At 31.7% G+C, this 25,285-nt stretch overlaps 2 protein-coding genes across 3 annotated transcripts in view; both read left to right on the top strand.

Moving 5' to 3' along the window:
* The window catches only part of LOC127737179 (uncharacterized), a 28,728-nt gene extending 27,020 nt beyond the window's left edge, over positions 1-1,708 (top strand). The window contains exons 7-8 of the mRNA XM_052247711.1: positions 1,327-1,619; positions 1,705-1,708. Coding sequence (XP_052103671.1) covers positions 1,327-1,619; positions 1,705-1,708 — 297 coding nt within the window. The remainder of the gene's footprint in view (positions 1-1,326; positions 1,620-1,704) is intronic.
* On the top strand, positions 1,577-24,408 carry LOC127739049 (uncharacterized). Of its 2 annotated transcripts, none has more exons than XM_052250607.1 (8): positions 1,577-1,768; positions 3,891-4,663; positions 5,340-5,370; positions 5,940-6,211; positions 8,947-8,974; positions 15,567-15,893; positions 17,739-18,038; positions 23,061-24,408. In XM_052250607.1, exons 1-8 carry the CDS (start codon positions 1,738-1,740, stop codon positions 23,393-23,395), a joined length of 2,097 nt encoding a protein of 698 aa, XP_052106567.1. In that variant the 5' UTR covers positions 1,577-1,737; the 3' UTR covers positions 23,396-24,408. The 2 variants fall into 2 exon arrangements, with proteins under 2 accessions (XP_052106567.1, XP_052106568.1); XM_052250608.1 differs by lacking the exon at positions 23,061-24,408 and adding an exon at positions 22,699-22,766.
* Positions 24,409-25,285: the final 877 nt, after the last annotated feature.

The following is a 25,285-nucleotide window of genomic DNA, read 5'->3' as shown; positions in this document are numbered from 1 at the left end:
CATGGAGATTAGTTAGCCCTGAGACTCTCATTGATGGTCAATTGTTGAGTTTAAATGTTAAAGATTTTTTTTAAGTCAGTTTTATTTCGACAAATGTATTGTCAATAATAAACTCTATCATTTAGTAGTACTGCACCAGATGCACTCCTCAACAAGTAATGTCTCTTCATTGATGTTAGAGGCCAACATATTTGAAAGTCCAAACCATAATACAAATATTGATGAGTTGGAGAAAACAAAATAGACCGGAAATAAAGCAAAATCTAGACAAGGAATGCATAAGGACGAAACATGCTTTATTTTCAGATAAGTTCAATTTTGTATGCTCCCGCCATAGCGGAGGGGCATTAAGTTTTACCCTTGTCCGTTTGTACTTTCGTACGTCCGTAAGTCCCAACATTGGTTTCCGTCCTCTAACTTACGTTTGCTTCAACCAAATGTTATGAAGCTTATACACAATGCTCATTATCAAAAATCATAAATCTAGTTTGATTTTTGTAGGCTACACTTTTGCCGTTCTAGAGTTATGCCATTTTAAAAATGGAAAAAATGTTGATTTTTTTGTTTCTGTTCCATCACTTTAGTTTGCCTCAACCAAATGTTATGAAACTTAAACAAAATGGTTGTTACCACAAAACACAGATCTATTTTGAATTTTGATGGCGTCACTTTTACCGTTCTAGAGTTATGTTCCTTAACAAATGGACAAAATGCTAAAATATTCGTTTCTGTTCTCTAACTTTAGTTTGCCTCACTGGGTAGCGTCACTTTTACAGTTCTTGAGTTCTGTCCCTTTTTAGCGTTGGCATCGTTTGTGTACCTTGGACACATTCCCCATTTATTTATAACCGCAAATTTAAATCAAACAATATTTTTATTTTCACGCAAATACCAAAATTACTGGCTAGTAGGCTTTTAATATCCTCTTGAACTGTTTAAGATTTATTGCCAATTTATTAAAATGTAATTTTTTTTACTAGTGTTTCTAAACTATGTAGGTAAAATTGTGAATAACAAAAAAACATCAATAGCAAGTTCTTCTCCAAAAAATATTCTAAAGACCCTAATATCACTTTATTCCTCTTGGAATGTAAGATTAGACAACTGTTAACAGTTTCGGAATGTTATCTTTAAAATTATAAGAGCTAGGTTAAAAGTAAAATTGACCTGTAAGGGTAGATGTATCTACTCTGGAATGTGAGTTGAATCTAATTATATTCTAGTTGGAATGTTCCATCATTGAAGATGCATGTAGATCATGGTGTGCGATACATGTTCTTTACAGCCTCAAGTTTATTTATCTGGCAACTTTTTATGTTTTAATAGGAGAATGTTGAGACACGACGTGAAGAGCTTTACAGTGGAATTGAGGAGTTGTTTAAAGACCATGAAGTACAGCATCATCTGGTCCTTAGGCCTCTAATATTTGTCAATGCCAAAGATCAAGCTGACCCAGAAATAGAAGTTCTGAGGAAAACAATTACAGAACTTACTTTCGACCACCCATGTTGGGGAGAAAGGATGCCGAATGCTTGTGTACCACTAGAGCTCGAGATCGCTGAAGGGAAACAAATTATGTCATTAGCTGAAGTTAAAGCATTAAATGCCATCAGCGAGGTGTCTGTCCTGTCTCCTGAGCAGCTGACCGATTTCCTACATTTTCAACATTCTCTTGGGAAGATTGTCTATTTTGACACCCCACAGTTGAGAGATAATGTTATCATAAGTCCCCTTCTTATGGTAGAAGTTATGAGATCTTTCATTACTGGTGTGTATATATTTTCATTGAGTAATGATTATATTGCTGTTAAAAAATCAACATACCGAAATATTGTTTACCAGCCATTAAGATCACTGGAGACTGTTAAACGGTGCCCTACACTAATCTTCTTGTTGGTTTGTCAGAACGTTTTATTATACAATTAGTCAAAATTGGTCATTTTTTTTGTATTCACAGCGTCAATACTTGTGAGTTAAAGCTAATTGTTTTATTATGTTTTGAAACTTTGGAGAGGATGGCTATTTTAACTTACGTTTTGTAAAAACATAATTGCAAATTGTGAAAAAAATTCAAACTGAAACTGATATTAAATAGTTATAAAGGTGAAGGTATAACTTTAACATTACATGGTTTCTAAATATAGAATACATTTTATGAGGTAACGTTCTTCTAAATGAGAAAGGATTCAATTTTGATCATCAAATGCCTTGAATAAGGAAAATTAATTTGTTCTAAAATAGGACATTTTATAGAATTATTAAGGTAAGTTTGTTTTCCGGTGCTGATATAGGTGAGCAATATAGCTTTTATAGAGAAGTAATACCTTATAATATAAGTATTTGTTTTACTTTTATGTCAAGTCACAAGGCCACGCCAATTAAATTTTATTGTTCTACGAATTTTTCCACTCCAAAAATTGGGGCTAGCTAGCGATTTGAAAATTTTAATAAAAAAATAATTAATTCGCAAATTTTTGAGGCGAAGTTTGAAAAATAATGGCGAGGGATTAAATCTTTTATTGTTGCAAATATTAATTTATAGGTTCTGACAATATTGATCAAAACAAGATGGTATACAACTTGATTTACCACTTGTACATATAATGTCCACATTTAATTGCAGCATATTTATGACTTCTTGTATTAGGGCATGTAGGGAGCACCATTTAACTTCAAAAAGGGGGCTATGGGTTTTTTGTCTGAGTCAGAATTTTTTTCATGCAAAGGGCGATCAATTTTATTTAGTTTTCAACGCTTTCAATCAAATTATATTTTTCAATATTTAACACTTGGATCTTGGATTCAGAATATTTCTGTTTGTCATCTGCTTGAGCAGAATTATTTTTTTCTTCAGAAAATTGGGGATCAGAATATTTTTTTTAGAAAAAAAAATCATAACCCCCCTTTTTTTTTATGTTAAATGGTTGTTCCCTTACTGTTAGTTTCTGATGATCTCAGATCTTGAAACTGAAAATTGCTTTAAATGATCTCCATTTAATTGTCATAGATGTCTTTCGTCCTTCACAGGACATGACTTATAACTTGCAAAAAGCAGAAACTGTGTTTATCTCCAGTTTTCTGGGGTTCGAGCTGTTCGTTGATGTGTGTACATTTTAATTTTTTTCTGTTTTATGTTGGTTATCTGTGTCTCCGTCGTTTTGTTGTTCTCATTTGCTCTTTGTCTCTTTGGCACTTTGTAATAATAGTATATAAATAAAATGTGGTATGAGTGCCAATGGCAATGAGACAATTCTTCATCCAACTCCCAAGTTATAATGTATTTAAAGTTAACAATTACAGGTCAAAGTACGGCCTTCAACACGGGGCATTGGCCCAGAACAAACAGCAAGCTATAAAGGACCCCCAAAATGACTAGTGTAAAACAATTCAAACAGGAAAACCAACAACCTAATCTATATATACGAAAGGAGAAATACCTATGTCTATGAACCACACCAACAAACGACAACTACTGTGACAACAGGCTCCTGACTCGGGACAGGTGCATAAACATGCAGCGGGTATGGATAGTTTTGTTCCGCCGGCAAGCGATATTGCAGTTGAAGGCAACACTTCTCCTTCTGCGTACTTTATTCTAATAACGAAAATCGACATTATTTTGATATTAAGAAATCTTTGTTAATGCTCGATACAGTTTAAAGGGTCTCATCTGACATTAATTTAAACGCTCTTGCTATCGCTTTCTATATTATTTTTAAATGTTAAAAAAAAAAAACGCGCGGGAAATAGACACGATTACTTTTCCGAATGCGGGAAGCGGGAATATAAAAAAAAAAAAATTTCATTTATAAAAAAATATGTGCGGGCGGATTCGTCGAACAAGGAATTAAATTGGTGTGGCCTAAGATAGATTATTTTCATTTTCATAGATGTTGAATTCTGGCCAAAAGAAGATAAAACAAGAAAAACCTTCAAAAAGATGTCGAAAAATGGAATGATACAAAAATTAGACCTATACCAGATTTGGGAGCAAGAAGAATTTCGTCAGATTTTACCATTTAAAGAGTACATATTTGATATGCTGATACACCTTGATATCGTATCTGAACAGCGTAGATATGATACAAAAACAGGAAGTCGACTACCAGTAGAACACTTCTTTGTACCCTGTATGCTTACACAAAGAAATGATACAGATTTCTTGTTACAAGAATGTACACCAGAGAGGACTGTTAGTTTGGCCTTTGTTTTTAACGGAACCATTATACCTCCAGCTTTACCGAATCGTCTCATATGCGCATGTCTCAGTATGTGGACATTGAAGCAATACCGTGGAAGGAAACTTATGTTTTCTGGGTTTGTTGGGTTATCATTTGATAAAGAGCATGATATCGTTGTCTGTGTAGAAGGAAATAAGATCTTATTGCACCTAGTCCACAAGCGCTCCAAGGGTTTGATAATGCCTGATATAGCCACCAGTGTCCGGGATTGTTTGTTTATTACTTTAGAGAGAATCTCCGAATTTTATCAGTCCTCCATCCATTGTAAAGCCAGCAGCAAGTTACCCTTCCACACCGAGTATTCCTGCTCGAAATTAAACTGTTTCACTTCAGAAAACAAGATGGCTTCAGAAACTGAGGAATGTCTTTGTGAACACAGTGAAAACATTAAAAATAACTGGAGTATTTGGAACAAGAAAAGGGTATGTATATACTTTTATTGGTACATCAATGAGAGAAATTTAGAATTTGATTTCTAAGCCTGCGCATATGTTGCGAAGTTCCCTTATTGTAGAAGATTGGTACCCAACTTGCATTTATATGTTAGACAATCAATCTTTCAACTTTATATACGAAATACGATATGGTATATGATTGTCAATGCGACAAATCTCCACCATAAACCAAATGATGCAGAAGTCAGCACATATAGGTCGCCGTAAGGCCTTCAACAATGAGCAAAACCTATGCCACATATCAAGCTCTTAAAGTTGTTATGTAACAAATGTCCATACATTCAGAGACAAATTTATATCTGTACTAACTTGTTGAAGTTGGTATGATAGTTACTAATTAAACAGCAAAAGACGAATGTATAAGACAGAGGGAGAAAGGAATGCTAATGTTGCTATGACACCTCTTTGTTTAAACCTTTTTATGTAAGGTAGAAGAGCGGATTACTATTTATAATATTTACCTGACTTTGCTTGTAGTAATTATCAGCATTTGTCAATATTGTATTTGTTTATAATGTGTGCTTTTGTCATTAGTTTCACACATTTTACAAAGTGAAATATTTTTGTGGACCGATGAGCAAGTAGGTTGCCTACATGGAATTATACAAATACTTGAATTGTAGTGTTATTTTCTATTTTACAGGAACAAAAGCAGTGTGATGCTAATTGTCAAGGTAAATGTATCATTTATCTCTCTGCATTTGCATATTATTGACCAGAGTTAACATTTAACTTATGAAAATATCCAATTTCAAATCTCATGTCATAGACCATGCTACTGATGTGATTTAGTGCTGATAACGCTTAGACAATATAGTGTTTTCAATATAATGATATTTCACATATTTCAGATTGGAACATCTGTGGAAAAGTAATGGATTTTTACCATCTGAGTTTACAATTACCAAAGATACATGTATTAGAAACTTTCAATTTAAAATATATCATTTGCAAGTTTAGTTAAGATTAATTGTTGTAAATAACTTAAATATATCCTATATGTCTTATGAGTAAATTGTCTACGATTATTGCTGTCAACATATAAACGTATGTGCTACATTTAAGATAATATATTTAGGTGTATTTTGTGAACATAGGTTCGAAGAAATTAGAATTAAATTACTGCATATGTTGCTAATATTGCGTACCCAATTACTTTTAATGTTGAATAGCTATCTCATCTTATCTTAGTATTTTAACATACTATCTTTACAAAGTTTATGTGTTTTTAAATCAATTTTAGGTTTGAGCGAAGATGCATTATCTCAGATTCCAAGTAACACAGAGTTGCTTCGATTGTCTGTTAATTGTGAGACACGCATGCTTCATGATTTGGCTCTTCATCTTGGAATGGAAGAGATGGTATGGAATGACATGGAAGACAACTACCCAGGAAATATACAGATTGTCAAATTTTTGACACTTATGCATTTGAAAGAGAATGATGAAATCAGTTTTGCAGAATTTAACAACGGATTGAGAGAAATGAAAATAACAACACATAAATTATGTGTGGTAAGTAATTACTGCAATGGACTGGTGCAATTGTATTTATCTTTTTATATTTAACTATATTTGGCATATGGTATGGTTTTAAGGTGTACATGTTTGTCTTGCAGTGTTCATCTGAACTTGACCTCAAATAGTTCATCGGAAAGTACCAAGACCTAATATATACAAATTCAGTGTCATATTAAGTTATAGATTCTGGTTCTGAAGTTGTGTATCTTACAATTGTACCTTAGTTTCCCCTTTATTTGTCCTCTTGCTATCATGTTTCTTTTGATCTTATGAATTTTGATATGACTCCGTATCTATACATCCCCCCATCAGGTTTTTAATTTTTTCTAGCTTTAGGCATTCCTGGTGCAGAAGGGTCCTGAGGTTCGATTTTGACACAAAGGTTTTTTTGCAGTGTCCGTCAATTTTGTTTACCCTTGTATTTATATCTGCTTAATTCTTATTTTATACTAACAATAACCAAACCTTTTGTTGACATCATTGTGAAATTTAAGATTAATATCTACTATCGTTTTTTTTTTGCTGAATTAATTTGTATTTTTGTTTGATTTTTTTGTTATTTGTGTTGTATGTCTGTGATGAATGTAACATAGTTTTAGCTGATGGATCTTAATTGAATCATATGCGACTGTCAAACAAGTGAGGGGTTTAGCTAGCTAAAAAAAACAGGTTTAATCCATCATTTTTTACATAAGAAAATGCCTAATATGACAGTTGTTATCCGTTCGTTTAATGTGTTTAAGCTTTTGATTTTTCCATTTGCTTAGGGACTTTTCATTTAGAAATTTCCTCGGAGTTCGGTACTTTTGTTATTTTACTTTTTACCTATTACGCCTATTTGAGTCAGTCACCCAATGGTGTCAATTTAATGGAAGTACAAACAAATGTCATACAAGTGTGAGGTTTAGCTGGCCTATAAGCCAGGGGTAACACGCTTTTTTCGTTGTAAAAAAATGCCTGTACAAAGTGATGAATATGGCCGCTGTTTTTCACTTGTTCCGTTGATTGATATCGTTTTAATTTCTCAATATTTATGGACGTCCTGTTTTTGAATTTGTCTTTTGAGTTCGGTACTTTTGTAATACACTTTGTACATGGATCTTTGATAAGGTTGATATAAAAAAAGAAGATGTGTTATGATTGCCAATGAGACAGCTCTCCACAAGAGACCATATGACACAGAAATTAACAACTATAGGTCACCGTACGGCCTTCAACAATGAGCAAAGCCCATACCGCATAGTCAGCTATAAAAGGCCTCAAAATGTGATATTAATCTTTAGGTAAAACCTTCATATTACATACTGCCAACATGGTCAACATAAATGCGACCAAAATAAGTAAAGTAGGCGAGACAGATGGATTTGGCTATTTTATTCGGTTATTTCTGGTCATATAGCTCTTCAATTGTTTCGGTTCTTATATATGGCTTTGAGCGTTCCTAATGAAGGTAACTCCAGAAACGCCCTTCGGACGTATGAAGTTTATATAACGTGTTGTTTTCATATTTTTCAGTATGTTGTATTATGCTTGGGAAGGACGAGATGGTTAAGTTTTTAAAGGGACATTAGCTGTCAAATTTATGTTCCCCAATTTGACTCAAATTCTCATATTTGATTTAAATTTACTAAAACGTATATCAAAATAAAGTTTAAAATAAACAATTAACAATGCATATATTTTCATATGATGAAGACATAACTTTTCAATCAGATTAATTGAGGTCTGGAGCTGGCATGTCAGTAACTGCTAGTAGTCCTTTGTTAATGTATGTATCATTGTCATTTTGCTTAGTTTCTTTTGTTACCTATTCTACATCGGACTCGGACTTCTTTTAAACTGAGAAAGCTATATAGAGGTATAGGAGGAGGATTGAGATCTCAGAAAACATGTTTAACCCCGCCGCATGTTTGTGCCTGTCCCAAGTCAGGAGCCTCTGGCCTTTGTTAGTCTTGTATGTTTTTTTAATTTTAGTTCATTTATATGTTTTGGAGTTAGTATGACGTCCATTTTTACTGAACTAGTACACATTTTTATTTAGGGGACAGTTGAGGCCAACCTAATATTGCGGCATTTTCGCGCTGCGTTGTAGACCCATTGGTGGCCTTCGGCTGTTATCTGCTCTTTGGTCGGGATGTTGTGTCTTTGATACATTTCCCATTTCTATTCTCAATTTTATTGATAGAATGTATACATTTTTCGTGTGTATTTTAGTCTAATTAACCATTGAGAAGACTTCCTAAGACTGCTATATAAACATATATATGAATAGTTAATGACCATGTGCAAATGGATTTTTCTAGGTCTGCTTGATTTCATATTAAGCTTTAAAAAATATGCTTATGATTGTTTTTTGCTACAATGTACCTGTATAAGAATGATTTTTTATGGATCGAATCCATCTACCAAATGGTTCACCCTTGTTTCATTTTCAGTGTTTACAATTTTTCTCTTTTTAATAGCTAAACACGGCTAGTACATGTGTAACTCATTTCTATCTAAGTGGTAAATTGTAGGTCACATAAATACGGATTCAATTAGTATTAAATGTGTCTTAATCGTAGCGTACCTCATGCCCTTAACGTAATTTGAACATGTATTTTGCATCTGGTCTAAACCCTTTTCTTCTGTAATAACTTTAGGAACTTGTTTTCATATAACATCCATTAATGATAGATTTAACTCATCACCCTGAAATAAATCGATGTTTAATATTATCATATTTTCAGGTACGTCGTAGAAAACAAGTGAAATCTAGTAAGTACTTTGATATCTAAAGGTCTTTGCATGGTATACTTAAAAAGGATTTTTTCTTACTGTTCTGTATTGAATACATCATAAATGTTATGCTTAGCTTGGCACAATATCTGATTAAGGTGGTACCCAACACCTTGACTAATATTAATTTGGCTCGTTTAATTTTCATAAAATTTTGACAAAATGTTTACTTTGACCCTTTGACAAAAATATAAAAATTTCAAAAAATTTGAACCAACCACTTTATCAGAAAAATTTCATTGGTTATATAGCAGTTTGACAAACACTAATTTTGATCATTGAGAAGCTTAATATTTCCTTAACAATACAACGTAATTAAAACGTTTATCTGATTTTTACAGAGTTATCTCCCTGTAGTGTTAGGTACCACCTTAAGGGTATATTATGTAACAATTAGTCATCTTGATTCCTTTTTACATAACTGTGCAACTTGGAATCATAATGTTATCGTCTTTATCATTTGGATATGTGTCTTTTCTGATTACAAAGCAGTAAGCACATACCTTCGAATTATAAGCACACCTTTTTGGAAATGTTTGGCTTATTTAATTACAAAGCAGCTGAAAGAACATTCATCAAAATATGATCACTCTCTTTACAGATGTTATTTTTCTTCCATGCATGATTTGGTTGTAAACATAAAAAGTCCTTACTGCTTCCCTGAATTTATTCCAATTAATTCATTATAACTTTAAGAGGGGCACTTAGTGCATTATTAGCTGCCTTTGTTGTAGTCCCTCTTTCATATCCGTATACTTTCATATAGCCGATGTGAGCAATTGTTAACAGTTTGCGTCATTTGCCAGTCAGTCATTTTAAACCTCATCTTCAGAATCTACTTTTCCAGTCGACACCAAACAACGAGAACATAAACTTTATTTTTAAAATTGTTTAGGTTTAGATGTTTTACCTGTGGAAATTAACTACGATGAACTGAATTTGCTTTCATAACTAGTCTATGATATTGTGGTCAAATTTATGTCCAATCTGGAAAATCATTAAAGATGAAAGAATGGGGTATGCTGCATATCATGGATAGGTTATATTTAAACATGTAAACTATGCAAAACATTCAAAGTTTCTCCGTTACAACAGTGTATTGACTAATTACTGTGTCCGTCATCTAATTTTATTAAGATCTTTACCATGTCAGAAACTATTGAACCAATATAAAAAAAACTTTGAAAGAAAATTCTTTAGAGTTTGCAGCATAAATGTTGTTTTGTCAACAAACATGGCTGATATGACTAAAAGTAGAATATATGGTTACAATGATTTGTTTTGTCTAAATACACATTGTACTAGCAGATGAAAAAACTATAACAGGGGCAAAACGGTTTTTTACCAATTTTCCTAACTTTAGAACTTAGTCATTTTTAACACAAATGTATACAATTAGCAATTGTGAATTCAATAAATCATACAACTTATTTTTCTACATTGTGTTCTGCATACTGTTGTTTGTCTTTTGTCATTTTTGTCACAATTGTGACAACAGTTGCTGAATGTGAGACAATCTAGTGGAGTTAAACTATTCTATTAAGCTTTATATTTCAGAAAGTAGAATACTGAGGTGCTTTAATTATACCTTGTATGCAGATTCCTTACGTTACAAAGTTTATGTTTTGTATGGTCCTCGGCCTCATTTTCATGATTCAACGGATGTTTGAAAAAACAAAACTTTCTCTCTTATGATTAGTAATATGATATATAATATGTCTATTTGTCAATCGGACAAGATTCACCTGTAATTGACCTTAATTATACCCCACGCAACGAGTTGCGGAGGGTATAATGTTTTGACCCGTCCGTCCGTCAGTCCGTCCGTCAGTCTGTCCGTCACTCCGTCCGTCAGTCTGTCCGTCCGTCAGTCCTGTTTCTTGTCATCGCAACTCCTCTCAAACCACACAACAGAATTTCACGAAACCTTTTTAGATAAAAAGGACATATTATGTATTTGTGCATATCGACAGGAAATTACGATTCAATTTTTTTTCTAGGAGTTATGCCCCTTTGAACTTATTTGCTTCAATGTACTACTGCAACAGTTTGTCATCGCAACTCCTCTCAAACCACACAACAGAATTTCACGAAACCTTTTTAGATAAAAAGGACATATTATGTAGTTGTGCATATCGACAGGAAATTACGATTCAATTTTTATTCTAGGAATTACACCCCTTTGAACTTATTTGCTTTAAGGTACTACTTCAACAGTTTGTCATCTCAACTCCTCTGAAACCACACAACATAATTTCATGAAACTTTGTAGATAATAAGAACATACTACGTAGATGTGCATATCGACAGGAAATTACGATTCATTTTTTTTCTAGGAGTTACGCCCCTTTGAACTTATTTGCTTCAATGTACTTCTGCAACAGTTTGTCATCTCCACTCTTCTGAAACCACACAACAGAATTTCATGAAATTTTGTAGATAAGAAGGACATACTATGTAGATGTGCATATTGACAGGAAATTATTATTCAATATTTTTTCTTATACAATTTTTTTTTTTACACTTATTTAATTTCTCCAATGACAATGTGGGGACGTGGGGTATGTGAGCGTGCTCACTAATGTTCTTTAATTCATGAACCAATGATTAAGGTTCTGTTTACATTGTCAAGTTCGTATCTCAAAAGTCAACTTTATTTGGTGAGTGGAATGAATGTAACATGTACAATTCTGACTGTTCTTAACCTCATTTTCATGGTTCATTTAACTTGTCAATGCTATGTTGTTTTTTTTTGTTTTTTTTTTTCTAATTTTCATTTTTTATTGAAATCTGTACATTTTTTAGTAATGAAAACATCGAATACCGGTACCTTATCCCGGCCTCGTTAATGTGAGCAATAGAAAATGTACATATATATCTGTTAGTATTTGTTAGTTCATTTTACAAAACATTATATCAGCTGTAGTGACTTAATATAATACCACATTTTTAATTTGCATTTAAAAAGTAAAAAAAATAACATAATTGAATGTTCAAAAAAGGACCACAAATAAATATATGATCAAATTAGAATAATTTTTTTAACAAACATACAGATATTCTAAGTTTTATAGTTTTTTTAAGAATGGAAATATTGAGGAAAAATAAGTGAATTTAAAAAAAAAATTAAAAATTTAAATACATAAAAAATAAAATAAAATAAATATATTGTTCTGATGAATATTTTTTATTTTAGTTAACAAATCAACATTCCATCATGTTATTCACATATGAATTATAATAGGACTTTAATTACAATCGAACAAATAAGTAAATTGAATCCACAGTTTGTAGAAACTCTCAAGTTTATTGTTTCTTACTGCTATACACTTCTCTAGATTATAAAGATCTTTTAGTACTTTCTTCACAGCATGAATTGATAAAACTTTCTGGATATATCTTGTATTATAAATATATTGTTTAAGACACAGAAAAATCAGGTTTGAAATTTCACCCTTGTATACATGTGAGACATCACCAAACAAATAATTCTTTTTGGTGAATGAGATACTTATACCATTAGATAAAAACCATATATCTATTTCTTCTATAAAATTCTGGACATTTTCACAATTCAATAGTACATGTTCTATAGTTTCTATTTCTTCCTTACAAAAATTACATAGTTGACTATTAATGACATTAATTTTACACAAAAATTTGTTTGTAGCTAATATCCTATGATTTACTCTAAACTGTAACCATTGTAATTTTGTGTTATTAGTAACTGTAAAAGGGAGTTTGAAAATTTCTCTCCATTCGTATTCATCAAGTTCCAAAATTTCATTCCACTTTTTCTGCCCATTAGGAACCACTTTAGGTATTAACATCCAGTTTATATCTTTAGTTCCCTTTTTTCTTTTTAAAATGGTTTGAACAAAAGAGGGAATAAAAGGTTCTGCGAGCTTATTATCTCCCCTTGAATACAGCTTCTTTGTCTGATTTAATGCTGATATGATACTATTATACATCATTATATTACCAGAAATATCAAATTTGTCTTTAATTTCCCCATAGGAGAGAAACTTTCCACTATTACTAATCACATCATTTACAAAAACAATACCTTTATTATACCAACTTCTATAAAATACATGTTTATTATTGGTATTTATATTCTTATTCATCCATAATGGACTAGCAAGAAAAAATTCCCATGTAGAATTTATATCTTTATCTACAAAATATTGCCATGCTTTAAATACATCAATCCAAAATTTGTTTTTGACATTTGAAATAGTGTTTGTTGTGTAACTATTTCCTAGTTTGAACAATTTCTCTTTATCTATATTTGTAAATAAAATATTTAACCATTTACAGTTAGAACTAAACAATTTTCTTATCCATGTACATTTTAAAGCTATCATAAATAGATTAATATTAATCATCTTTAAACCACCATTCTTATAATCCATGTGTAACACTTCTTTTTTTACTCTATGGACTGGTGAGTTCCACAAAAAATAATAAAGAGGATCATTAATTTTCTTAATCATCTCAGCATTTGGGTTTGGTAATGTTAAAAAGAGATGATTTAGTATAGGAAGAATAAGAGTTTTAACCACCGATATTTTTCCAATTACTGTTAAGTTTCTTTTAGAACATGTATTAATCAAAGTTTTTATCTGAAGAAACTTATCAGTATAATTTAAGTTTAACATTTTTTCAAGATCAATATCGAAGTTTACCCCTAACAGCCTAAAAGAAGTTGACCTCCATGATAAATTTCTGTTCTGGCATAACATTTCTCTACTGTATTTTTTACTTCCAATCCATACCACTTGAGTTTTTGTAAAATTTATCCTTAGTCCAGAAAGTTTTGCATACCAATCAAGCTCTAATAAAGCTTCTTCCATAGATTCTTCACTTCCATCTAAAATCAGTGAAGTGTCAACTGCAAACTGAGATAGTTTATGTTCAACTTGAGAAATTTCTATACCCTGTATTTTCGTATTACCTCTAACCTTTATTGCCAAAATCTCTGCACATAATATGAAAAGGTACGGGGATAGTGTGTCACCCTGTCTACAGCCTCGTCCAATACCAAAGAACTCTGTTAAATTTCCACCCTGAATTATCTCCCATATAACGCCCACTTATGAAATCAGTTTGATGTAAATTAATAAGTTTATCTAAAACTTTTTTTAAATCTATTTGCAATCACCCCTGACCCAATTTTATAAACTGTATTTAATAATGAAATGGGGCGCAAGTTCTTCAGAAAATGCTGTGGCTTATTATCCTTTGGCAAACATGTGATAATGCCTTGTTTTTGAGTGACTGATAATGATCCAATGTGAAATCCATAATTTAGAGATTCTACAATAAAATATTTTAAATCTTTCCAAAAAAATTTGAAAAACTCAGTTGAAAAACCGTCAGATCCAGGAGATTTATTATCTTTCATTTTTTGTAATGTTAAACCTGCCTCAGCTATAGTTATCTGCCCTTCTAAATCATTTTTTTCATCCTCTGTCAATTTTTCAAAATTTAAATTTTTTAAATCATTTTCTAACTGTACAATTTTACAGCCATTTAAACAACAATCCCTATTTTTATATAGTGTTTCATAAAATACTTTTGTTTCTTTTAAAATATCACATTGCTTTGTTATAATCCTTCCATTTTCTGTTTCAACTTTTGGTATAATTTTACTAGTAAAATTTTTTGACTCAAGACCACAAAAATATTTAGTTGGCTTTTCCCCTTCTTCAGTCCATTTGACCCTTGAACGTATTAATTTACCCTTCATCTTTTCTTTCCTTATATCCTCCAGTTCAATGCTATTTATTATGATCGGGCATTTTTTCAGATACTATTAGAAATACGTCAACTCTATTTAATGTATAAAATGATTACAAAAATACAAATGTCAATCTGGCCTGATTCATCTGACCCTGACCTCATTTTCTTGCTTCTATGATCAAAGATGAGTTTTCCTGGTGAAGTCAATATCACAGATCCTATAAGTAATATGTCAACTATATTTGATGTATCAAATGATTGTAAGGTTTATATGTCCGACTGGTAGGTTTCCTCAGACCCTAATCCCATTCTCAGGATTTATTGGTCAATGTTAAGTTTTGGTGGTTTGCCCTGTTTCTCTAATACTAGTATTCTAAAATGTATATGGTGGATGACTGTATGAGTGAATTGTCTAAATTTCAATTTCGATTTTAACCAGGAAGTGAATGAAATGATAATAACGATCGATATATAATGATCTCTTAAATGCCGGCCATGACCCTTCAAGAATTATCCAGTAGACCACTTAGAGAATTGGATGAGAAAATAATTAAAAGTTGGCAGTCAAATATATGGAACAAAGAACATGTCCTTCAATAATGATAAAATTGCATTGAAGCAATGCGGGAAATAATTAATACATTACCATATTTGATTTTTAGTTCCAGCTGGAAAATGAATGCAAAGTTTTACCCTTTAATTCTCACAAGCATAACACACGTTTAACTGTCCAGTATAAACAATATTCATTTGTGTTAAAAGCATTCAGGGTAACACTGCAAGTTTTGACGAATTCTCTGTAGATATATTTGATTTCTTATTCCAGGTATTCCTGACGATATTCTAGACTGTATTCCATCAGATGAAATTTTAGATAGATTAGCACCGCTGATTGGCAAGATAGTCTTTCAACTAGGAATAGAACTTGGACTGTCTGTAGAAGAGATAGAGAGTATCAAAGAGAAATGTGATCGTGATTTGACAGCACAGAATAAGGAAGTGTTGTTTACATGGAGGAAAGACAGAACAGTGAAACCTACAATACGGGTACTTGAGCAAGTTTTTGTAAATATTGGTAAAGGAGCAAGGTGTTTAAAGGAAGTTGTAAAAGATGTTGATCCAAATACACTTAGAGCAGTGGAAATAGTTACAGGTAATACTATATGAAAGATCTGAGTAAATAAATAACACTATTAGGTATAATTAATTCATTAATTATACCCCCGGTTAAGAAAAGTGGTGGTATACTGTTTAACCTCTGTCTGTCCGTCAGTCCGTTCGTCCATCCGTCAAGTCGTCCATCCGTCCGTCCCATGAATTGTTTTGTTGCATCTTTCTCAGGAACTACATCATAAGGATTTCCGAAATTTGGTTTACGGGTTCATATGAGTCCTCTATACCGTGTGTTGCGTTTTCAGATTCATCACTCAACAACATCCTGTTAACCGAACACTTATATCATTTTACACATGATAGCCAAGTTGAAAATTTTCGTCACATTTTTCTCAGAAACTTCAATACAAGGATTTCTGAAATTTGGTTTCACGGTTTATATACGTCAGCTATACCGTGTGATGCGTTTTCAGATTTATCTCTCAACAACTTCCTGTGTACACAAATATTTGGGCGGGGGTATCATCAGTGAACAGTAGCTCGCAGTTTCACTTGTTTAGTACAGGAAATATGTATATCATAGATTTATAACAGAAACATATAAAATCAGTGCTACACTACTATTTGTAAAATAGTTTTGCCTAGTAATATACAATGCCTCTCTGAAACATCATCTATATGGAAAAATCCAAAACTGCATCGTTGGTGCTCTGTACTAATGAGTGCTAATGAGACAACTCTCCATCCAAAATACAATTTGTAAAAGTAAACCATTATAGTTTATAGTACGGTCTTCAAGACGGAGCCTTGGCTCACACCGAACATGTTTATCTTGTAATATACAATTACAGTTGGGTGCAGACCAAGCATTATATAAAGTAAACGCACGTTAATGCCGCATGCACATATTTCGCTAGTTAAATTCTATTTTCGCGTTTACTATAATTACGTTAACGCGGTCAAAATGGAAATTTCTAATGTCTACCCGAGTAAACGCGTGTCCATATAGTCAGTAGTAAACGGGCGTTAACTTTAGATTTCACAAGTTTATTTCTACGTGCAATTAAAAGTAAACGGGCGTTGACTACAGATTTCAAAAGTGTATCTTAACGTGCACTTGAAAGTAAACGCGCGTTTACTTTTCGCGTTAAAAGATTGTGTAAATTATGAAATAAACTTCGTGAACATTTGTTCATTTTTTTTATTTGTTAAAACGACTTTTATCTTAAAGTCATATAAAACTTCAAATTAAAAAAACCATGATACATATGTTTTTTTTTTTATAACTAAATGGTTAGTTTTCATTATAAAACTTATGTACTTATACCTTTGGAGATAATTCTTTAATTTGTCCAAATTTAGAAGAAATTTAGTTTTTTTGAATTGTTCGCTTCCAGCCAACAATTCGTCGACACGTTTTCCATATGCAGTTACCTCAGCATGACCTTTCTCGTAAACATCCGGTGATCGCAATTACGCAAGTGCGAAAGGGGAAAATCATATTGGCACAGAGAGTAAACAAACGTGAACATCGCTCCGTCATCGAAATAATCTATATCTTATTGTACATATTATACACGTGCTTACCTGAATATCCATGCTTCTTTGTTGATTGTTTACAAAGGTACCAATCGGTAAACTTCGGCATAAAAACATGACCATTAATAAGCTGCCATATGTTCACAACAACATTGACCGAGTAAAATATTTTTTTGACAATTATACGAAATAATAATACATTGCATTGTAGTTTCCTTATAAATAATGATATGTTTCCGGGCAACAACATTTTATACACAAAAACAATGTAAGATAATTGTAAGCATTGTGTTACTTGATGATCCACTAAACTTTTTTTTTATTAAACCGATCTGCTTATTTACAGATAGAATCAGAGAAAACGAAAACAGAATCATACAAGACATACAAATCAGTCAAATTTTAGACCATATGATGACACATCTGGTGATATCAGCAGACGACAGACGTGATATTGAACATTATCCTCGACAAGATGACCAAAACAAAGCATTGCTTGCTATAGTGATTAAAAGGAGAGAACCTTCTTACAGTGTGTTTGTTGATGGATTACGTAATTATGGATACGAAGATATCGCTAATGATTTGAAATGTGATTCACACAAAATCAGTCCAAGTACAACATTATTATCTGCTTCAAATGAAGGTATGGCTACAGGCTTTATTATAAACACAAGCCAAGAAGGTTTTTACTGAAATTATAATACTATGGTGCTTCTGCATGTTCTTGTGACTTTCAATACAGAGTGTATTTGATTGATATCTTGTAGATGTGCAACAGTTCCTCGAATGTTTTTTTTATTTTTGTTTGGCTTGATATATTGTAAAACAATAGAATATCAAATATCACTACATGGTGAAAAAATCAAATATGACTGCATATATATGAGAAATAAATTGTTCGTAAATATTTTCTCACATTAATTACCTTTTCACTACATATAGATCAACAATTATATTTCATATTGCTGTATATTAACAAACATGTATCCATATCAATGAAACATATAAACTATCGAACTATCGATGGATTAATACATTGGATATCAATTTAGGAAAATTCAAACAAATTATTGGCTTAAATCTTGCTAGTGTCATGTGCTCAAACATACCAAAGTTACTGCTACACTCAGGCGTTTCTAATGTAAAGCCATCTCTGTTAATGGACTATCTCTATCCAAATTAACTTGTTCGATAAATAAACTAATTAGTTCATTATGTGTCAGTTACTACAAATAAAGGAAACCCGCTGCAATTGTTTGCACCTGTCCTAAGTCAGGAATCTGATGTTCAGTAGTTGTCGTTTGTTGATGTGGTTCATAAGTGTTTCTCGTTTGTCGTTTTTTATATAGATTAGACCGTTGGCTTTCCCGTTTGAATGGTTTTACACTAGTAATTTTTGGGGCCCTTTATAGCTTGCTGTTCGGTGCGAGCCAAGGCTCCGTGTTGAAGACCGTACTTTGATCTATATTGGTTTACTTTTATAAATTTTAACTTGGATGGAGAGTTGTCTCATTGGCACTCATACCACATCTTCTTATATCTATATATTATTTTACAAAAGAACAACTGTCTAACCTTTAAAGACATTTGGTCTGTAGTGGACACACTACAAACCATTGAAAGTCTGAAATGGCCTATATTTGTACTCGACTGTACTGATTTTTACTCGACCAGTCTGAATTGGTCTGGATTTACTTGATTATACTTGAATGTAGTCTGGACCATACTTAACAGTCTGAACTTGTACTCGACCACACTCGACCAGTACTTAACCATTTTATTTGCGTCTGAGCCATGCTCGACCAAGTCTGAACAATGCTCGACCTAGTCTGAACAATACTCGACCTAGTCTGAACCATACTCGACCTAGTCTGAACCATAATTGACCAAGTCTTAACCAACCTAGACATATTTTTTGTATCTATCTATTATATTTCATCAATTTAGGAACTGTTTTTAAAAGCTATTTCCCCTGGCTAGAAATTTAAACAACAATTTGAAATTTAATATGAAATATTAAAATGTATTCAATATGGCATTGAAACCAAAATTTCACAATAAACATAATATAAATTCAACACCATATTCATCAACATTTACATATATATATATATCACCTTTAACATGTTTAAAATAAATATAAAACAAGCTGATCCAATAATCTCAAAACTGAATTGTGACTAATATTTTCAATGTTATTCAAAATTTTTTGAATGTTTCAGATATATTTTATGGTTACTGGACAATTTTCACCATTTACTTAAGCCTTGTATAGATTTATGACCGATTTATGGTGTCAGTTGAGTTTAGTTAATAATGCAGTGAACATTTTTTTTTATTAAAATATATTTAGAATAGTATATAAAGCAACTTAATAAATTTAAAAGATCACACATTTTTTTTTGGTAAAACCAAGAATTTAATATAATCAGGATTATAGAACTTCCGTAGCAATCCTTGATAACTATTTAAAAAAGTAAATGTGTTCCGAAGTTGCAGAAAACATTTATTTCAATCAAATTTAAATAACTTTTGTCAAAATAAAAGACATGGCATACAAGAAGAACTTTAATAAGGTTTAATTACCTCAGTACATGTGTGTTTTACAGGTAAAAAGAAAGCCATATTTATCTTAAACTCGTGTATTACTTATCTAGTGAATTCAAAAGGCCTTGCGATTTAAATTTTACAGGATGTTGCAATTTTTACTGAATGTTAATTAGAAATTAATTCTCTCTGACCAGGTGTGATCTTTTTAATGAGTTTGCCCCAAGCAGGAGGTATTACTTTATTCTTTACCACTATTCAGAATTATTTTTTTTATTTATTTCTTTAACTTTTTTATCCCTTTTTGATATATATCCCAAATTATAATAAGAATAGATATATTTCTAATATAAGGTTAAACAATTTCAGTGATTTTTTGGCTGTTGTTAACTCATATAAAAGATAATTATATAACTATTGTATGTAACCATAAAACCTATGTAGTTTTTCTTTAGGAATTTAGGAAATTAAGTTTAAAAAAACCAAAAAAAAACATATGCCAACCAAGAAGCACCTTAATAAGGTTTAATTACCCTCAGTAAAGGTGTGGTTTTTAGGTAAAATAATCTTTTTTTTAACAAAACTCTACAACTTAAAATTAATATAATTAAATTATTATATAAGATAATTTGATTTAACTATCTCTATTTGATAAATCTGAGAATCATGTAAGGATGTAAAAATATGTTTTTTATATATATCTTTATTTTATTGTGGCTGTTATCATGTCAGAAAAAAAGAAATTAATTTTAACAGCTAAAATTTAAAAAAAAGTAGAGGTTATTTGGTCAAGTATGGTTCAGACTGGTCGAGTATTGTTCAGACCTTTGGTCGAGTATGGTTTAGACTGAAAAAATAGGTCGAGAATGGGTTAAGACTGTTTCAGACTGGTCGAGTAATAGTTCAGACTATTTTCAATGACAAAGATAAGGGTCAAGTACAAATCAGTACGGTCGAGTATTATTAAGACTAGGGTCGAGTAATGTCGAGTAAAATTCAGACCAATTCAGACTGGTCGAGTAAAAATCAGTACAGTCTAGTACAGATATAGGCCATTTCAGACTTTTTCTGGTTTGTAGTGAGAGTTAATGTCTCGTTTGTTCTGTAGTGGAGAGTTAATGTCTCATTTTGGTCTGTAGTGGAGAGTTAATGTCTCGTTTGGTCTGTAGTGGAGAGTTGATGTTTCATTTTGGTCTGAAATGGAGAGTTAATGTCTCGTTTGGTCTGTAGTGGAGAGTTAATGTTTCATTTTGGTCTGTAGTGGAGAGTTAATGTCTCGTTTAGTCAGTAGTGAAGAGTTAATGTCTCGTTTTGGTCTGTAGTGGAGAGTTAATGTCTCATTTGCAATCAAACAGTATCTCTACTGTTATACTCTTTAAAGGAGAGTTCTACTGTTACAAATGTTTTGTTCTTAGTTCATAAAGTTCAACGAAATTGGTCGTGATTATAGTTTGGTTGACTGCAATGGAGTATCAATGTCAAAGATGATCAAAGATTTCGTCCAACTATTGTAAGCTTCCATTCTGGTTTCCATTCCTCTTCTACGATATCATAAACACAATTTATGACAAGATTTTTACATGACAAGTGGGTAAGAACATAATTTATTCCTCATCATATCAGACATTTTCACGTTTTTGTTGAAGTTAGTGATAATAATAATGAAACTTTATTCAGAGGTTATGCAATTTATAGAATATACATTTTTAAAACAAATTTTAAATACATATTGATAATTGATTATTATGTAGTATTGTTGCATGTTTTTTTTTCTCTCATGTTTTTTTGTCTCGTGCTTAAAAGAAGCGCATGTGTGATCCAAAATCAAACACTGTATATGGGTTTGCAAATAAACGTGGATACATGTTTTTAAAGTAAGATTCCTATTAATTTGTGTTATTATACATTTGTTATATGAATTACTAAAAATAGACTGAAAAGTATAAAAGTGGCTTCTGGCTGATACATACTACAATTATGATTGCAAACTTAGTATTTTGTGTCTTTCATTAAATCTGCTGCTTTGATTTGCCCTCCAACAGATGTAAGGGAGCAGTTCGATAAACAAATAATAAAAGCCATATTGTTCAATTTTGTTTCTGAAGTTTGTATGATAAATTTTCCATTTCTCTGCATTTTCTTTTTTCTATTTCTCCAATGGGTCTATGTTTTTCTTATTAAACTTCACTTGGAATGTTAAACCCATGGAAAAGCCCATGATGTATATGTCCTAAACACGGGTAACGCTATGTGACCAAAAGGGACATAAAGTAGCAAGATTCATCTGAGGTCATATTTGCCTGATTCGTAACAGGTACTTAATGAACCATGACTTATAACTGTAGAAAAGAATCTCGATCATTTATGATGCAAAGACATTAGTTTTGGTTAACTATAAATTGTTTTCAGATTAAGAACAAAAATACCAAACTAAATTAGCAATAAACCATACATTGTGTATATGTATAATTACAATCTCTCTTAAAAATTTAAACGGTTATCATATGTGTCTGATAATTTCAACGCAAAAATCTAAATTTAAATTGTGCAATTTGTTTATAGAAATATTAAGATCTGTCGACATTACATTTTATCTGAACATTCAGCCTTCGTGAGATATTACATTAAGACTTTGCAGATGTCTATCAATTGTTTACTTGTAATATTCACAAAACCTAATCTGTTTTATGTTTTTTGTCATGAAAGATCAATAGCACTAAACATCCCTAAGAAAAAAATATCTTTATATTTTGTAGACTTATCAGACTGGAATGTTCCATTGTATAAAGCTCGTCACAAAATATAGCCAAATCCATCTAAGACCATTTTTGCGTGAGGGATTTGAAACCTTAGTTTCTATATAATTTTAGAATTTATAAACGAACAATTTCAGAAAGGTTTGTTATAAATCATGTCAGTACCGAAGTACCGACTTTTGAGCTAATGATACCCTCAGGGACTGATAGTTCACCTACAGAGGTATTGACCCAGTGCTGTCAAAAATTTAAACAACAAGTTATAAATGTCACGCGTCCGAAACATTTTTCTGGATTTACTTTCATCTGTAGTCATGAAAGGTCAATAGGACTTAAGAAAAAAAAATCTTTATATTTTGTAGGCTTATCAGACTGGAACGTTCCATTGTATAACATTCGTCTACAGAAGAATTACCTCAAGATCATTACTGATATTCAACATAACAGCATAGTAGATCATCTAATAACAAAAGAGGTAATGTCGGTTGATGATGGGAAGAAGATAGAATCGGGTAAAACCCCACAGGAAAAGAACAGGAATTTAATGGACATGCTTTTGCATAAAAATGAACATGGATTTAATGAATTTATCAAAGCCCTACGAAAAGACCCAATTTATGCAGATCTAGCAGATCAAATAGAAAAGACAGACGTTACGAGCACAGATATAGCAACCCTTCATAAAAGCTTGAAATAAAATAGATGTAATTTCATTCAGAAAAAAAACTGTACACGACAAGACAGCTAGGACAAACACATGTAAACAGTGAATAGAAGGAGGTATTGTCAATCCAATGTTCCGTGATTTGGTCATTTAAATGATCAATGTGAATGGATTACAATATACTAGTAATTTTATATTATATTATGTATGTTGGCGTTTGTTTTTGTTTCAGTCCAGTGTTTCTGTTGTTCTGTTGTTTTCCTCTTATACTTGATGTGTTTCCCTCAGTTTTAGTTTGTAACCCAGATTGATTTTCTCTAAATCAATGTATGACTTGTGAACAACGGTATACTACTATTCCTTCATTTATATTAAACATATTTCATATGTGAGTGTCATGCATAGCAAGGAAAAAGCTAAAATATGTACTAACACCCATTGAACGAGTTTTCATTCCTAAACATAAATCCCCTTTATGAGTGTTCGTGCCTCAACAGATATGATAACGATGAAACAGTCATGACATATTTTGTTCAAGAAAATGATTTTAATGTATTTTAAAAGAATTATTGGAAACCAGTAATTACCACAGATTATTAAGGCCACATACGCGTAGGGGAACAAACCTTAGTGTTTTTGATAATGCAAAATTTAGTAAACAGACAATTTGCAGACCTGGTATTTCAAGACAACAGGGAAGTGTTGACTACTGAACTGGTGATACCCATGAGAACGTAACATCCGCCAGCAGTGGCATCAACCCGTTGGATGTAAAAAAAACTCGTAAAGTATACTTAGTTTATAATTTGTTATGCAAGTGGATAAATCAGCAGAGTTCAGAAATCAATTAACTTTAAAATAATCTTCATTTGTATAATTAAAAAATACCATTTAGATATCAGGAAGAGATCAACCTGATAAACTGCTAGATTACCATTGTTTTCAAATAGATTGCTATTATAATTCTTCGCCATGTAATGTGTAATGCAAGTATCCATCTATATTTGGTCCCCATTTACAAAGGTTGCAAAGCTGAAAATATAGACAATGCAATTTCTCATATTAACTTCTTTTACAGCTTATATTGTACCACTTTTACTATGTTTCGTAAAAATTATATAAAAAAAAATGGAAAGTTCATATGCACTACTATTTTATTCAAAGGTCAAACATAAGGCTGTGTGGCATATTTTCAACATTTATATACCTCAAACTTCTAAGAGTTAAAACTTATACTAAAATTATGTACTTCCTCTCCCTTCACATTTGGTTCCACTCAAAATTTAATTTTGTATTTATACTGGTTAGGTTCCCAAGATGTGTCTCTTTGAGATGAAATATAGAGGTTATACCTGGGAACTAGTAGGTAAACAAAACAAAATATCTAGCAATAGTATATATATCTAATGAAGGGCGTAGTTTGTGAAATAGCTGTATTTACAAAGTGCAATATAAAGGAAATGTCATAACTTGATACAAAATACTATATATATTATTTGATAAATTTTGAATAACTTACATAGTTGCAATTAGGTTATTACCAATTTCATGTCATTTATAACATTGTATGTTAATCTCTTAAAGGTGTTAAATGTTACCTTCATACACTACTGCATAGTCACCCATTAATTGGCCATTAATTGCTACCATTAAATTACCATTAAAATGTCATTAAAAAAAACATTAAAAACTCCTTAAAGGCACAAAATTAAGACCCATTAAATCAGTGTTCTTTATGTTAAAAACCATTAAACTACAGTCAATGGCCTTGAATTTTGACAGTATTAAACCCTTGAAATATATTTAAAAGTCATTAATCAGGACAAAATGAAAGCCATTAAAATTCTGTTTAAAGGGCATTATTTTGACAAAATAAACCCCATCAAAATATATTTCATGGCCATTACATTGTAGGTTTCAACC

This window comes from Mytilus californianus, unplaced genomic scaffold, assembly GCF_021869535.1.
Source record: "Mytilus californianus isolate M0D057914Y unplaced genomic scaffold, xbMytCali1.0.p SCAF_4, whole genome shotgun sequence".
Taxonomy (NCBI): Eukaryota; Metazoa; Mollusca; class Bivalvia; order Mytilida; family Mytilidae; genus Mytilus; species Mytilus californianus.
Note: the sequence above shows the minus strand (reverse complement) of the source record. Positions and strands in the feature narration are given on the sequence as shown.